Genomic DNA, 16,799 nt, shown 5'->3' with positions numbered 1-16,799 from the left:
TGACATTAATATCAGTCAACATTTACAGGTATACTTATAATCATTTATGTGATGAACCTAAGTGGCTTTTAAGAAATGATTTTTTTATATATGCTATTGAATATGGTTACTATTTATTATTTGCTTTTCGTATCTACATTCAAATGAAATTAATTTATTGTGTTCTTTATTTGTACTCTGTCAAGTCCTGACATAAATTTGTCCAGAACTATTGGTATAACATCAAGATAATTTTCCATTTGTCTTGAATGTATATTTGTGGTCTCTGTGATAAAAATTATCTACTGCATTGCCTTTTAAATTTCCTCAAAATGTATCCAGAACTTGCAATTATGAGACTATATTGCTGGGAATAATTACTACCATTCTAAATATTTTAGCCTCTCTTTTTATTACTTTAATCAATCAACCTCTGTAAGTATACAAATCTAGAATATTTCAAACTGTGTCATATCTAACACAGTCATGAAAGGTGAGTCCATCCATGATCAGAGCTCAGGATAAATTCTTCAACATTACAGATATGCACTAAGAAATGGACTTAAGGAAAACTTAAAAGCAAGAGTCTTAAATCCAGGGAGATTTAATTGTTTGTGCAAGGCAAGAACATACACATACATGTGTGTTACACTAATTAGTATCAGGCCTGTAAGAATAGGCACATTTGTGCTAAAAATTTAATTTTTAATAGTCACTCTTTTATCTCAGTTTGGACGTTTCAACACTGTAAATACATGATAAAGAGACAAGATCCACCTGAGCATTTGAGAAAAAAAAATAGCTACACTTACTATTATCAGAAATAAAACAGCTTTCTTTTTTCTTCCTTTTAACAGATTTCACGTGCTTACAACCAGCGCAGTTCAAAAAACAACGTCTTGTGTATGAAAAAGTCCCTGGTAGGCTTGACGGGCAGACTCGTCTGAGGTTTTTTTGAAAGAAAGAGTAGTGCTGCATGCCACATTTCACTGTTTTTTTAATGATAAACTAGTAATAAAATTATTTAGATTTGATCACGTATCAAAGAAAATGCTATTGTTCTTAGATGTTCTTGATGTTCCTATATTAAATTTCATAATATACATTCTACTTTATAGTTTATCTTTGTAAGTATTCTAATCAGCAAAATATTGTTATAAGATCCAAATATCTCCCCAGTTCACCTAAATATATTGAGCCCTTTTTTTAAAAAGAGGCAGAAAACCTTACTGAGTGTATAATCTAAGGGTTATTTTGCTGTCTCCTCAAAGGCCCGCTGCCTCCAGCAAGTCTTTGAAAGGAGCTTCCATCTCAGTCTGACCCTCTGAGTTCAGAAGTGAAGATCACCACAGTCCACCCTCCACCACCAACTTAAAACCTAGGGCAAAACTGAAGTTAGAGAACTTCCAATCAAAATGTTGTCTTCACAAACGAAATATTCAAACAAATCACTGAGAAAACATTTGCTACCCACATGATAGCAAAAGGGCTTACATTCCTAATATACAACGAATTCCTACAAATTGATAGGCAAAATACAACGTAATAGAAAACTGGGCAAAATTTGAATAGATATTTCTCACGGAAGAAACAAAAATAGCCGGGAACTTATTTAAAACCGTATGTAGCTTCATTATTTATCAGGCAAATACCTATTAAAACAATAAGTTACTATTTTTTCACCTATCAGATCAGCAAAATTTTTGAGAATTCATAATATCAACTGTCAGTATATGGGAGAAAGAATGCTTTCCTGTACGGTTGGAGAGGATAGTTGGTATTTTTTTTTCCTTTTTTTTTTTTTTAAATTTTATTTTTAAACTTTACAATATTGTATTAGTTTTGCCAAATATCGAAATGAATCCACCACAGGTATACCTGTGTTCCCCATCCCGAACCCTCCTCCCTCCTCCCTCCCCATACCCTCCCTCTGGGTCGTCCCAGTGCACCAGCCCCAAGCATCCAGTATCATGCATTGAACCTGGACTGGTGACTTGTTTCATACATATTATACATGTTTCAATGCCATTCTCCCAAATCTCCCCACCCTCTCCCTCTCCCACAGAGTCCATAAGACTGATCTATACATCAGTGTCTCTTTTGCTGTCTCGTACACAGGGTTATTGTTACCATCTTTCTAAATTCCATATCATCGCAGCACTGTTTATAATAGCCAGGACATGGAAGCAACCTAGATGCCCATCAGTAGATGAATGGATAAGAAAGCTATGGTACATATACACAATGGAGTATTACTCAGCCATTAAAAAGAATACATTTGAATCAGTTCTAATGAGGTGGATGAAACTGGAACCTATTATACAAAGAAATAAGCCAGAAAGAAAAACACCAATATAGTATACTAATGCATATATATGGAATTTAGAAAGATGGTAACAATAACCCTGTGTACAAGACAGCAAAAGAGACACTGATGTATAGATCAGTCTTATAGTTGGTATATTTTTAAATAGATGATTGTAGGTTTCTAATTCCTATAGTAATTATATTCCATTGAATACATTTAAAAGATGTTTTAATTTTAAAATGTCAATATTTCTAATAAAATTTTATTCTTTGCAGCTACTCAGAGTTATAATGAAACTTTTATATGTCTCTAAAATGGAGGTATGGGAATCTCTGGTGGCTCAGTGGTAAAGAATCCACCAGCTATACAAGCAATGTAGGTTCGATCCCTGGGTCGAGTAGATCCTCTGGAAACGGAGGAAACAGCAACCTGCTCCCGTTTTCTTGCCTGGGAAATCCTATGGATAGAGGAGCCTGGCAGGCTACAGTCTATGGGGTCACCAAGAGTTGGACATGACTTAGCAACTAAGCCACCACCACCAGCAAAATGGAGGTACATGGATTTTGAACATTATTTTGGCAAAAATGGTTGAAGACCATAGGCATATTCTTCCTGTCTCTTTCCTGGTTTCTGAAATGGTCATCCTGTTACTACTAAAACTGATTTCTACCTTCTGAGATCCAATGGACATTCAGACATCACCTCACTTGATTTCTCTTCAGTGTTTGATACACGTCCTCCCTTTGGAAACAGGCTCGACTTTACATCAACTCTCTTTTATTTATATATAGGATGTTTGGTTTTGCTTGAGTATGTGGAGGGTGGAGACTTCAAAGAGAAATTATTTCTGGAAATTTTATTAGAATTTCTATTGTACTTTCTTAAAGTTTCAGCAGGTTTGCTCCTAAACCAAGGTAAGGCTGTCTTCCCAGCTTGCAGATCTCCTTGATCCCATCTTTAATCAGCTTGCAGAGGAGACGAGTTTCTTCAACGCCCTAGACTGAGGCAAGCTTAGGCCAAGCTATCAACACACACCCCTCTGCCTCCTCACCAAACGCAGTGAAAGCACCTGAGCCCTTCTGCCTGCATTTCTCAGTGATGCTTGGTGTTTAAGGACACATTCATTTTACCTGGGCCTGGAGCAGCCTCTTGTGCTGTTGCCCAACAGTGGCAAGAATACTGGAGCAGGTAGCCATTTCCTTCTTCAGGGAATCTTCCTGACCCAGGGATCTAACCCAAGTCTCCAGCATCGGCAGGTGGATTCTTCACCACTGCGCCACCTGGGAAGCCCATTATCAGAGGTATTATTGAGAGGCAGGTCTGTGTTGGTACCCTAGGAACAGAGAATATGAGTAAATGAGCTCTGCTTCAGCACCGACTGAAGCAGTTGGGTTGGTCCATAGAAGCCTGAAGGGTCTGGAAAGGCCTTTATTAGGGGCTTACAAGTGTCAGTCCAGCCTCCAAGATCCTCTCCCAAACACCACATCACATGAAGATACTTAGAATAGTCCCAACTTCCCAGTTTCTTGCCATGGAAACTTCCATTCTTTCTCTCAGAGCATTTCCCCATTACGTTTTTTTTTATGTTTGAAGGGGAGTTACTTGCCCAAACTTAGATCTATGACTGGTAGTTGTGATGCTCTCCTCTGAGGACCTTTGAGTGGCTTTACCCCCAAGTTCCTAGGCCCAGCCCAAACTTTGTCAGACTCATCAGAATATCAGCTTCTTGTCACTGAGACTCAGCATACAACTGGGCACAAACACCAGGGTGTCCCACTCTTTGCCTCTCACAGTAAGAGTCTGGTTTTTCTCCCCAAATAATAAGCCTGCCCTAAAGCAAACAATCCAACAATTGTAATAAGTGGGAGTAGCCTGGGTTAGCGGGGATGGGGAGTGCAAACTGTAGCAATCCAAAATGAAAGCTGAAGAAAACATGTCTTCTGCTTTTGCTTTTTTATTTGCTTTATTGTTTTTACTGTACAAGAATTTTAAATTTCATACTTATCTATTTAAATTGCTTATTTATTTATTACATTTAATTTGATCAAGTATACACCTCTTTTCTTTTTTGATTTCTGGGTTTCCTGCTTTTTTTAGGAAGCCCTCTTTTACCCTGAAGTTACACAACTATTCTAACTTTCCTTCTGATGCCTGTGTATCACCTTTCTTTAACCTATGTGGAATTTTTTTACAGAGTATAATACAGGCCCAATTTTATTTCCTTCTAAATGGATAGCCAGTAATGCCAACACCATTTGTTTCCCTTGAATTATAAAAAAAAAAAAAAATCAGGCCTACTTCTGTACTATTATGATCAATTCAATCATCTATTTGGCTATTCCTAGGACCACAATAATATTGTTTATTTTGAATTTGTTTTTTTAAGTCATATCATTTTGATTCAGCAGTTTCAAAGTAAGTTAGTACCTGGTAAGGCAAGTTTTACCCTACCATGTTTTATACACACTCACACACACGGAGTTTTAAAAGCTATTCTTGGACTCTTGATTTTCCATATAAATTTTCAGTTATTTTAACTAACTTCTCTTAAAAAATAAAAAAGGAATTCCAATAATCTACATAAATTTTAGTAAGATTGCATTTTAATGACATCATCCTATAATCCTGAAATTTTAGATTCTGTTCTATAAACATTGGTAAAATTTTTCTTTGATTCTTGCACTTTTGTTAAATGTATTCTCAGTATTTTTTATAGCTTTGTCATTAAAGTAGAAATGGGATACAGTTTCCATTTCTACTTTTAAAATTATAGTTGGTTTACAAAGATGTATCCATTTCCATTTTTAACTATTGTCTATGTAGAAAATACTTTTTATTTTTTTATATCTACTTTACATTTAGCCACCCTCCTAAATTGTATTACAAATTCAAGTATTCTTTTTACTAAACTCTTGAGTTTTCAAAGTGTAAAATTATATAACCCATAAATACAGATATTACTTCTTAAATGTTTACGCCATTTCATTTTTTTCATCTTACTGCATTAGCTAAAACTTCCAAAGTAATGCTGAATAGTGGTGATAAAAAAAAGTATCTTGATTGTTTCTAATATACTGAATGCTCCCACATTTCACCGTGTAATATTAAATTTACTGTTGGTTTTAATAAACTGCCTTTATCATCTTTAATTTCTTTCTCATTTCACGAATTCACTTTGTTTTTATTCAGAACAACTACTGAATTTTATCAAATGACTTGCTGGCATAAATTCTCTTCTTTAAACCCTTCATGTAAAGAATAACAGTGCTTTGCTTATGTTGAACTAGCTTTGTCAGCTTGTATCTTCTCTCTTGATAAACTACTGAACCTGATTTGCTTATATTTAAGACGCAACTATATTCATATGTGAGATGTCTATATTTTTCTTGTACTATCTTACCAAGTTTTTGCCAAAGGGAAAGTGAAATCAAGAGGTGTTTTTTTTTTCCTGACACATCAAAAGCTGTACATAATTAATGTATACAACTTAATGAGTTTGGAGATAAGTATATACCTATGAAACCACAACACAATCTATGCCATAAACTTACCCATTACTTCCAAAAGTTTCTTCCTGCCTTATTATTTTTGTGATAAGAACAATGAACATAAAATTTACTCTTAGCAAATTTTAAAGTAAACAGTACAGCTCTCTTAACCATAGGCACTATGCTGAACAGTAGATCTCTAAGGCTTACTAGTCTTTTATAACTGAAAATGTGTCTTTTAATGGAGACTTTTCTAAATGCTTCTTGTTGTTAAGATGGAGAATAGAAAATGTTTAAGTGCTAATAAAAAGAATCCAAGAGAGAAGCTGAAGATAAAGGACAGAAAGGACAATTGATAATATGACACTTCAGAGAAGATGAAACAGATCCACAGAATGAATAAATGGGTTAGAAAAGGGACATCTGAATTTTGATCCCATGGAAAGGATTTAGATCACTTAGATTTAGAAGTTTAGTGGCTGGAAGTTAAAGGAGTTCCAAGTAATGACTTCTACATTCTCTACTGTAACACTACTTATGTTCAAAGATATCCCCATTTATCTATGGATTTATCCATAGCTAGACAGTGTATTAAAAAGCAAAGACATCACTTTGCTGACAAAGGTCCATATAGTCAAAGCTATGGTTTTTCCAGTATGGATGTGAGAGCTGGACCATAAAGAAGGCTAAGTGCTGAAAAATTGATGCCTTTGAATTGTGGTGCTAGAGAAGACTCTTGAAAGTCCCTTGGCCAGCAAGGAGATTAAACCAGTCAATCCTAAAGGAAATCAATGTTGAATATTCACTGGAAGGACTGATGCTGAAGCTGAAGCTCCAATACTTTAGCTACCTGATTCAAAGAGCCGACTCATTGGAAAAGACCCTGATGCTGGGAAAGATTGAAGGCAGGAGGAGAAGGGGGTGACAGAGGATGAGAGGGTTGGATGGCATCACTGACTCAATGGACATGAATCTGAGCAAACTTAGGAGACAGTGAAGGACAGGGAAGCCAGGCCATGCTGCAGTCCACGGGGTTCCAGAGTTGGACACGACTTAGTGAGTGAACAACAAGAATAGATAGCTATCTCAAAGAGCAAATGTTGCCAGTAATTGAGATATGTCTGCATATTATACCTATTTTTCACAAAATTCTACAAGGACTTGTAAACAAAAATTTCACTTCCCACTTTCAGCACTCAATCGCCCAAGCAAACAAAATCTATGAAGCCTTAAAACAAAATCAGACATAAAATGTTGCTGTCATTAGTAGAAATTAAGCAGAAATTTTATTTCCAAGTTCTTCAAAGATTAAAACAAACACAAATATTCTTTTAAGTGTCCCAAATTGAATCAAAGGCACATCATCAAAATAATACACCTGTGACATTAAAAATTCATTTAGGTTGTCATATTTCCACATTACTTTTAAAAAATCATTTGCAATGCTCTGTAGATCACATTTAAATATGAAATAATTTAGTTTTTTTTTTTTTTTAAGTAAAACCACCCCTATTAAGTAGAGGAACTTAAGACGAAGATCAAATCTGCTTCATATACAGGATGGGGCAGTCTCATACAGAAAACAACATTCATCTTTTCAAACAAGGTTGCTAAGAAACAGATCCCATGCTTAGTCTTGAAAATAAAACAATCTCCTCATTTAGAAAAATCAAGACATCATTTGATTAACAAAGCCCATTCTTCCCCCAATTTTATACTTGCCTGTCTTCATTTAGAAATTATAAATTCATGAGAAAAGAACAAATTTTGTTATGGTATAAAGATCTTAGTTGGGAACAGCAAATTACAAATATTCAATTTTTTAACAAAGAACACTGTTTTCCTTCCCAAAATGTAAACATCTAGTAAATAAAACATACATAACATTCCAGGCATAGAAACGCTAGTAATTCACTTAATGAAAGAAGTGTATTTTGGTATATTTGGCGGTAAGGTTTTTGTTTAAGTATAAAGCACTTCAACAAAGAATCAGGCCAGTATTATTTAAAATCTCCACCTTCACCCAGTTTCCTTATTGAGTAGAAACATCAATTTCTGTAGAATGTTGGCTAAAGGACCAGGTCACAGGAACGGTCCTGTGAAATATCTAGAAGTCACGTGGTTAGAGAAGTGTTTTCTTGAAATTTGGAGGCAGGCATTCATCAGTTTGTGCTTGAAAGCATTCTTCAGCCAACTTCTTCTCTACTGTAAAGAAAATTTGGTAGGTTTTCACTTAGTAAGATTTATACATAAAATTAACTAGTCATTATTTCATAGGTCAGTTTAGGGTTCTCAAAGTAGAAAGTAATAGGTTAATATCAGAAAATCCAAACCATACCATTGAATGAGTAACACCCATGAAAGTGCTTTGTAAAAAGACAAATGCTATGCCAACATAAGACTATTATTTTAATATCATAAATGTAGACATTTTCCATTAAAAGATACAATAGCACCTAATAGTATTATTACTTCCTTCTTGTTAACGTGAATAATTTCCTTTTCAAGTATATGAAAAAAGACCTAAGATGATTACTTCCTGTATAAACACCCCTTGTGTATGTGTGTGTGCTCACTCAGTTGTATCTGACTCTTTGCGAGTCCATGGACTGTAGCCTGCCAGGCTCCTCTGTCTGTTCATGGAATTTTCCAGGCAAGAATACTGGAGCGATTGCCATTTCCTACTCCAGGGGGTCTTCCCAGATCAGGGATCGAAACTGCATCTCCTGCATTGAGAGACGGATTCTTTACCACTGCGCCACCTGGAGAACCCATAAACACTCCTGAGAATATGTAACTTGAAATATACTGGCCCCAAAAGACTAATAATTTATGCCCTGACCTCTTAAAAAAAAAAAAAAAGTGAAAATATGAATTAAGACCCCATATAACACATTAGAACCCAGGAAATGTAGGCTACCCTTTAAAGAGGTGTTTTCATTTCAAGAATACATTTTTAAGGCTCTTTTAATCCTACTTACACTTTCCCCAGTTACTACATTTGTTCCTCCATTAATACACAGAAATACATTCTGAAAGCCTCTAGGAAAGAAATCACAGCTGGTGGCAGGAACGAGTCTCCTCTGCAGAGTGCTTAGTCCCAAGAGTAACCAGTCAGTTGACAGCACCAAGCAACATCACAACTCCAGGATGGTGTAAGGACAGAGAAGACGGTATTAAGGACAAGAAATTACTGTTGGCCAAGTCAGCTCAAAAGCTCAAGTACATAAGGATATTATCATCTGGTGAGTTAGTACAAGGGGATTGAGGCTCTCCTAATTAGATGTATTTCACAAGCCAGCAGATTAGAGTCACCCTTCAGGTAAAGTTGTGCATTTTGCTGAGATTTATTTTAATTTCCTCAAGAACAGTAGAAATGTAAGAAGCCCCAGGATAATCCCATGGCCCCAAGATGGCCTGGGGTATCATTACTCACCAGTCTTCAGAGTAAAGCACAGGACCTGGGCTCCCGAAAGGGATTGCTTCCAGCTGGAACGCCCACCAGCAAGGCATCCTTGCAGGCATTCTGCATGCAGTATTGCTGAAGCTCCGCGGCCGCCTGAGAGACCTGGAACAAAGGGACACGAGCTCCTGACATGCTGCTCACAGCCAGATCCATCCAGCAGTCACTTGAAACTCTGAAAAATGATCGTACAACCTGATAAAGGTCACACTTTCTACAACCTCCAAGAGTCTCTTTTTGCTGCAAGTTCTAATAACTGAACTCCAAAAAGGGAAAGTTACAACTTCTATGAACTCTGATTTAGGGCCTTTTTGTTTTAGTGGCTTATTCGACCAAGGAAAAAGAAAACATATTTTTCACCCATATAGAATCCTGGTTTTGAGACAAAGTGTAAAGAAGTAGCTTATACTAATGTGCCCTTTACAAATTTTCACTTATAAACCATGCATTGATATATCCAGATTTGCCATGTGGACAGACTGTTTTAATATTTACAAGGCTTGGTGGAGCCTTATCCAGTCTGCTCAAAGCAAGTGATGAGGTTCCTCCATCATGCTTTTGAAGCAGAATAGCTTACTGGTCAAGAGTGCAGCCTCTGGGCACATTACTTCTCATCTGGGAAATGTATTTGTAATAGTGCCTACCTCAGTGAGTTGATGTAATAATTAAATGAGTTAATGCACATAAAGCACTTTCCAATGAGTCAGCGCTTTGTATCAGGTGGCCAAAATAATGGAATTTCAGTATCAATCCTTCCAATGAATATTCAGGGTAGATTTCCTTTAGGACTGACTGGTTTGATTTCCTTGCTGTCCAAGGGACTCTCATAAGTTATTAATTCAAAACAAATCTGGAACCAATTATGCTCATGCTAATTATGTCTCCTTCAGAGGGAACAGGGGAACTCCACACATGATGGGTAGAAAGAGACTATCTCCTAGGACCCCCAGAAAAGTGGGACTAACTAGACGCTAGCCTAAATAATATGGTCAAAAAGTTAAGGTGGAAGATATGCAGAGAAAATAGGAGAAGAATTAAGTGGTCAATATTTCTCTTGCACTTTCAAGGGGCAGAGACTCTGGCCTGGGAGAGTGTAAGCCCAACCCTTAGAAGTTGTATCCTCTCAATGGAAGTGGGCTAAACCCCACTGAAATCATATTCCTTTCCTTGGTTGGAGCCCAGGCTGACCAATCAACTTCTGAGAGACTTCTCCAAAGCAAGTAAGGGTCCTTGTAACGATACTGAGCATTCCAATCAATGGAAAGGGGTGCCTTCCATCAAATGCTTTGAAACCAGTATTCTGCTTTATTTACCAGTTAGCAAGTCTGCAAAAGAGAAGACATCTCTGGATGTGCTGAGAACATCCGTCTGTCACTGAGCCCTGAAATGAGGCAGACCAGAGACCCTGGATGGCTGTGACTCCCTAAGGTGCTGCCTGAGAAAGATCCTGCCAAGCACCCTAAACCATACTCCCATGAGGACACCCCACAAAGAAGCTGCGTGACTTTGAGCAAGTCACTTGACTTCTCCTGGCCTTAGTTTCATCACCTGTAACTATTTTTAAAATGCAGATAAGAATACCTCCCCCAGCTACTTCCCAGGATAGGCAGACATCCGGCTTACGGTTTTTCTTTCCATCTCAGGCCCCAACATCATCCTCAACATTTCCAGCAATCCTAATTTCCATTTCCTGAGCTCTTCTCCTCAAACAACCTCCTCAACACCAACAGTTATAGCCAACACTGCTCCGCGTCTGAAATTGCACACTCCAACATCCTACCTTCTGATCACAATCTCTCCTGCTGCTTCCTGCCTTCTCACTACACCTGCTCTTTGACCTCAAGGGGAACATCTCTTCCTTTTTCATCTGGCCCATCACAGGGAGGCTGGCTCTGTTCCTTCTCGGTTCAGCCTCCTTCTAGCCAGACCCTCAGACTCCTTGCTCTTTACTCCCATTTCTATCTTTCTGGCAAATCTCCCCTGCTAACTCACTACTTGGATCAACCACCATTCACCACAGATGCCTGGGTGGCCAAAATGCTGCTAGAGACAAAAGAAGAAAAAGAAGAAGGAAAATAAGACAATCAATCTCACAGTAGCTAGGTCTTCGGAATCGCAAGGTGTCTCCGAATGTGTCTGCTGGGGGTTCTTTGGCAATCCCCACAGCGCTCTCTCGCCCATCCTCAGCTCTTGTGACTCCATTAGTTCCCCTTTTTTCTGCCCTAAAAGAAAACTCGGCCTCCTATTCCACAAAGACATTTGTCATCATACAAGTTCTTAGGTCTCTATCTGGAAATATATATGTTTATACATATCTTTCTTCCTTTCTTATCTCAGAAGGTGCCCCCTCCAATCCCAGGCACCCTCAGACTCCCTGTCTCTACCTCCAGTTCTCCTCCCTTTGTTTCTCCCCCTTGACCTAGAAATACAGTGTGTTCCTTCCTCTCACCTCAAAATACAGCTTTTCATTTCCTAAATTAAAAAAAAAAGTTTCTTCTTTAAAACCAGATTTTTTTTTTTCAAAAAGTGTCTGCCTATCCTATTATAATTTATATTTGGTTTCTACAACTATGTCACTGAAGCCTTTGTATTCCACAACTCTCTCTTTACCTTGTATATAATCTTCACATCACTTTCTGAAATTATTTTATTTATTGGTTAATATGTTTATTATTTACCTTCCCCCAAGGAATCACCGTATTTTCAGTGCACAGAATAGGGCGTGGTCCAGAGTAAAGGCACTATCCGGTCCACGAGTATCAGAGTAGTGTTCATTCATTCACACACACATTCTACAAATAATGCTATATGCTAGTTGGTAAACACAATTACACACCAGAGGCTTTTTATCAAGTGACTAAACACTAAACAAAGGCCCCAGTTTTTGATAACCTCTCCTTCGGCGCTCCAGTATCCCGGCTTTCTCTCGCTTCTCTTCTCACAGCCATCTCTTTCAGCGGGTCCCTGGCTTCCACGCTCCGGTAACTTCAGTTTTCACTCCCCTGCGGTCTTTCAGCTTTGTTCTCTGAGCTTCGGCCAAAGCAGTCAAACACCTCCCGGGCATCTCTTCAAAGTCCACGTAGCCGAAACTGAACGCACCATCTCTCGCCCCTACCGTAGCGAATGGCCACGCCATCCATCCCGTTACCAGGCCGGAAAGCCGGGCAATGCCCTCCTCCCCTCGCATCCTATCAACCCATCACCGAGGCCCGTCCATTCAGTCGCCTCCGCAGCTCAGGACCCGCTTCTCCCGCACCCGCCGAGTTCGGGGAGGGGAGGCCACCAGAGAGTCGCCTCCATTCCTGGGGTCCTCGCCTCTGCCCCGCACCCCGAGTCATTGTCCGCATCACTGAAACTTGACCGCCCCGGGGCGCTCGGTCCCGGACAGCGCTAGCGGAGACGAGCTTCTCCCCGGAGCCCCCAGACTAGGCCTCCCTCTCGGGTCCCCGCGCCGCCGCCTCTCCCGGGCGCTGGAGTCCGGCCCCGGCCTTGCGCGGACTCCCACCCACAGAGGCCGGGCCGCGCGAGCCAGGCCGGGCGCCGTCCTGAGGGCCGCCCACCGCGTCAGGCTCCCCGGCCAGCGCCGGGGTCGGCTCCGCAACCCTCCGCCCGGGAGCGGCCTGCTCCTCTCAGGCCCGCGGACGGAGGCACGGGGCGGGACGGGGCGGGAGCGGGCGGTCTCCGCGCCCGAGGCCAGGCGCCAGCCTCACCTTGATCCTCTCCACGCCGGCCTCCAGCTTGAGCTGCTCCACCAGGCGCTGCAAGGCGCTCACGCTGGCCCCGGAAGACATGGCTGCGGCCTGGGCTACGAGAGGACCGGCGGGCGGCCGGCAGGGAGACGCGAGGCCGGGAGGCGCGGCACCGCCCCGGGGCGGGGAAGCTGCTGTGCCCGCCCTGCCGCCCGCCCCCCGGCGCCCGGCCTCGCCACGCGGCCGCTCTCAGAGATGACAGAACCACGGGTACGCGACACCTCGGGGTCCCGAGTTGACTGACACCTAACTCTCCTTCTAAGCCGAGGGGGTACCTGCGTCCCCACCTGTTTCCCAAAGCCGCGCAGCGGGGCCCACACAGGGGCTCCCACTTCCACGTCGATGCCTAGGGCTTCCTTCTAGGAGGAGCAGGAGTGGGCGTGGGGCGTGGGGGATGAAGAAGGCGAGGACGCGTTCCTGGAGAATCGGAACCGGGACTGTGCGTGGCTGGATCGAGGTGTGCAGTGAGTGGGAGAAACAAGGGACCCGGTGTGAAGGCTTCTAAGCCTCAGAAGGTGTCATCCTCGGGAGATGAGGGTCGGTGGATGGGATTCGATGGAACGGAAACAAGATTCGATTTTTATTTTTTGGCCAGGCCACTTCATATGTGGGATCCTAGTCTCCCCACTAGGAATTGAACCTGCACCCCCTACATTGGAAGCGTGGAGTCTTAATCACTGGATCCCCAGGGAAGTCCTCAAAACAGGTTTCTACAATACCCTTTAGCTGTTTTTGACGGGAATCCAACCAATTGACTTGGTAGGTTCAGTAGGGTAAGTAGTATAAAATCCAAGACCCTGACTTCTTTGCCGAACACACAGTTCAGCTGGCCTCATTCCCATCTCCTCCTTTAACTGTAACCATTGTTTCTGTTGTACTGCATTTTCCTTTTTTATAGTAATTAGTTTTACAAAACCAGCATCATTACTTACATGTAAAATGTTTTGTTGATTTTTTTCACTTAGCATTATGAATATTTCCTTATTATTCTTGTGTGCCATTGTATTTGTCAGAAGCCACTTAAACAGGAATCCAAAAAGATAGTATGCTAGTTTGAGTAACTGAAAAGCTCAGGCACTTTAAATGGGTTGAATTGCCCAAACAATAGCTGTAAGGCTCTCATTCTCCCATCCCTTCACTCTTTTTCTGACTGTTGGCCTTGTTTTCTTCAATGGTAAATAGACTCCCTGTAGTGCTGTGAAGAAAGTTCTGTGCTTTCATTGTCCCAGCCTAGGAAACCCAAGGGCAATAAAGCATCTTTTCTAATTGCTCCAGCAAAAAATCCCCATAATGGATCTCACTGACCTTTTTGAGTCATGGGTCCACCCCAGAACCAGTCACTATTTGAAGGCAAGGGTTGTGTGGTATTGGAATGCTCAGATTAGCTGCACCTGGCCAAGAGCAGGATGTGGGGTGGGGTCAGCCCCACCTCTAATGGGTGCTGTGGGGTACCACCCAACTTCCCATTTAAGACTAAGGCACTGGTTCCCCCATCTGCTGGGAGTAGTAGCAGCTGACGCCTCTCAGCTGAGTCACTCTGGAAACTGCCCTTAACCAGAGTCACTGCTCCCCTTGTTAGCTCTCATCCGATGACTGATGTGGGATGTAAAAGATCTGAACTCCAGCCCCCTCAGCTGGAGTTAGCAGTCGAGGCTGCAGCTTCCCTCGTGGCTCAGATGGTAAAGAGTCTGCCTGCAATATGGAAGACCCAGGTTCTATCCCTAGGTCGGAAAGATCCCCTGGAAAAGGAAATGGCAACCCACTCCAGTATTCTTGCATGGGGAATTCCATGAACAGAGGATCCTGGCCGGCTACAGTCCATGGAATCACAGAGAATTGGACACGACTGAGCAACTGACACTTTCACTTTCTTTCACCTAAAGGATGAGTCCAGGCTCCTGGTTGGGGTCATCCGAGGCCTTAATGACAGCTGCTTCACAGTTCAGCTCTTCTCTCTGCTTAATTTCCAGTCCCTGGACCGCCCCCCACTCCCCTTGCCCCACCACAGCTGTTGATTTTGACAATCCCCAGCAAAGTTTCCCTGGAGAAGGCAATAGCACCCCACTCCAGTACTCTTGCCTGGAAAATCCCATGGACGGAGGAGCCTGGTGGGCTGCAGTCCATGGGGTCGCTAAGAGTTGGAGACGACTGAGTGACTTCACTTTCACTTTTCACCTTCATGCATTGGAGAAGGAAATGGCAATCCACTCCAGTGTTCTTGCCTGGAGAATCCCAGGGACGGGGTAGCCTGGTGGGCTGCCATCTATGGGGTCGCACAGAGTCGGACACGACTGAAGCGACTTAGCAGCAGCAGCAACAACAAAGTTTCCCAGGTGGCTCAGTGGTAAAGAATCTGTCAGTGTAGGAGATGCAGGTTTGATCCCTGGGTCGGGAAGATCCCCTGGAGAAGGAAATGGCAATGCACTCCTGTATTCTTGTGGGGAAAATCCCATGGACAGAGGAGCCTGGCGGGCTACAGTCTATGCGGTCCCAAGAGTCAGACACGACTTAGTGACTAAACAGCAAACTTTCTGCATGAAAATCTCCATCTGAGTCTGTTTCTCTGGGGAACCCAAACTGCTGGTTTCTCAGTCCACTCAGACTGTAGACTGAAAGGGGAAGATCAGTTTCCCAAAGGAAAACCAGAATGCTGATACTAGAAACGATCCAGGGGCAGTCATAAAAAGATACACTCTTCATTTATTATTTTTAATGACTGTGTGGTATTCCATTATGCAACTGGATCAGAATTTACTCAGCTACTGCCCTATTCTTTAACACTGTGGTGGCCGCCTTAAACAAACAGCTTTGTGCATGTCTTTTATTTCCTCAGGATGCATTCCTAAAAGTGGAATTACAGGATCAAAGATAAATAGTTTTTAAAAGTTTTCTCCACTTTATCCTCCAGAAGGTGATAGCAATAGTTATTCCCACCAGAAGGCTATTTCTTTGTACCCACAAATCTATATTGTGGTTCTTTATGTCTACTGACCTAATAGATGGAAAATGGTGCCTTAAGTCTTTTAGATGTCTTAACTGTTGAGGCTGAACATTTTTTTCTATTCATCTTATGAGCTATGTGTTCAGTCTTCGGGGTGTTAAAAAGAACTTTTCTTGTCTCCTGACAAATTTTAAAGCCCTCTAGGGGCAAGTTCTCTCACAAGGAACTTAACATACATTCTAGTCAAAAAATGAAAGTACATGTTGGAAACAGGACTAAATTGTTGACAGAAAAGTTGTGTTTAAAAAGATGTGGCAAAGAATTCAAAGACAGAGACTGGAAGGACTAGGAAAAGCTCATCTTAGATGGTGAGACCTAGACTTTGGATATGTGTGTGTGACGGATGGAAAGCCAAAAGGGGAACGCATTCCAAGATGGAGAACGGGAGGCCAGGGAATCAGTTAACGAATGAAGAAGGCTCTAGTGAGTAATAGAGGATACAAAGCTGTTAAGACTACAAGTCACGGGAGACCTCAAAAGAAACAGAAGTCTGTGGCAGTGGGGTAGCCACATGGTAAGATATTTTAGGAATATTAATCTGGGATGAAGACATAAAACGAACTGAAGCTGGGGAGACAAGACTTCAGTAAAAGGTCACCAGTGTGTTAGAGACTGTTACACATTTTTTTCCCCTTGGTTAAGATAAAAATTTCCACTGTTTCTAAGAACCTCAGTACTTTTAGAAATGTCAATGTCCTTCTAAAGACAAATATTTCATTTGTTTCCCTGTTACGATCTATAATTCCTCACTCCTAATATGTATTTTGTCACCTTTCAACAGTGGGTTATTTTTTCCAGAAAAGAGGCTTTA

At 41.4% G+C, this 16,799-nt stretch overlaps 2 protein-coding genes across 3 annotated transcripts in view; one reads left to right on the top strand and one right to left on the bottom strand.

Annotated features, from left to right (window-relative positions):
• Window positions 1-1,089, top strand: part of SHOC1 (shortage in chiasmata 1) — a 78,180-nt gene extending 77,091 nt beyond the window's left edge. Inside the window, exon 26 of the mRNA XM_027550241.1 lies at window positions 837-1,089. Within this exon, the coding sequence (XP_027406042.1) occupies window positions 837-937 (101 nt within the window). The 3' untranslated portion in view covers window positions 938-1,089. The remainder of the gene's footprint in view (window positions 1-836) is intronic.
• Window positions 1,090-7,033: 5,944 nt separating this feature from the next.
• Window positions 7,034-13,101, bottom strand: GNG10 (G protein subunit gamma 10). Of its 2 annotated transcripts, XR_003512389.1 has the most exons (4): window positions 12,949-13,099; window positions 9,212-9,343; window positions 8,352-8,537; window positions 7,034-7,980 (listed from the first exon to the last, which is right to left on the bottom strand). XR_003512389.1 is itself a non-coding variant. In XM_027550507.1 (3 exons), the coding sequence occupies exons 1-2, from the start codon at window positions 13,027-13,029 to the stop codon at window positions 9,218-9,220; spliced, it is 207 nt and encodes a 68-aa protein (XP_027406308.1). In that variant the 5' UTR covers window positions 13,030-13,101; the 3' UTR covers window positions 7,034-7,980; window positions 9,212-9,217. The 2 variants fall into 2 exon arrangements, 1 of the variants encoding a protein (XP_027406308.1); XM_027550507.1 differs by lacking the exon at window positions 8,352-8,537 and having other exon boundaries at window positions 12,949-13,101.
• Between the last annotated feature and the right edge of the window lie 3,698 nt (window positions 13,102-16,799).

The sequence above is a fragment of the Bos indicus x Bos taurus genome, chromosome 8, assembly GCF_003369695.1.
Source record: "Bos indicus x Bos taurus breed Angus x Brahman F1 hybrid chromosome 8, Bos_hybrid_MaternalHap_v2.0, whole genome shotgun sequence".
NCBI lineage: Eukaryota > Metazoa > Chordata > Mammalia > Artiodactyla > Bovidae > Bos > Bos indicus x Bos taurus.
Note: the sequence above shows the minus strand (reverse complement) of the source record. Positions and strands in the feature narration are given on the sequence as shown.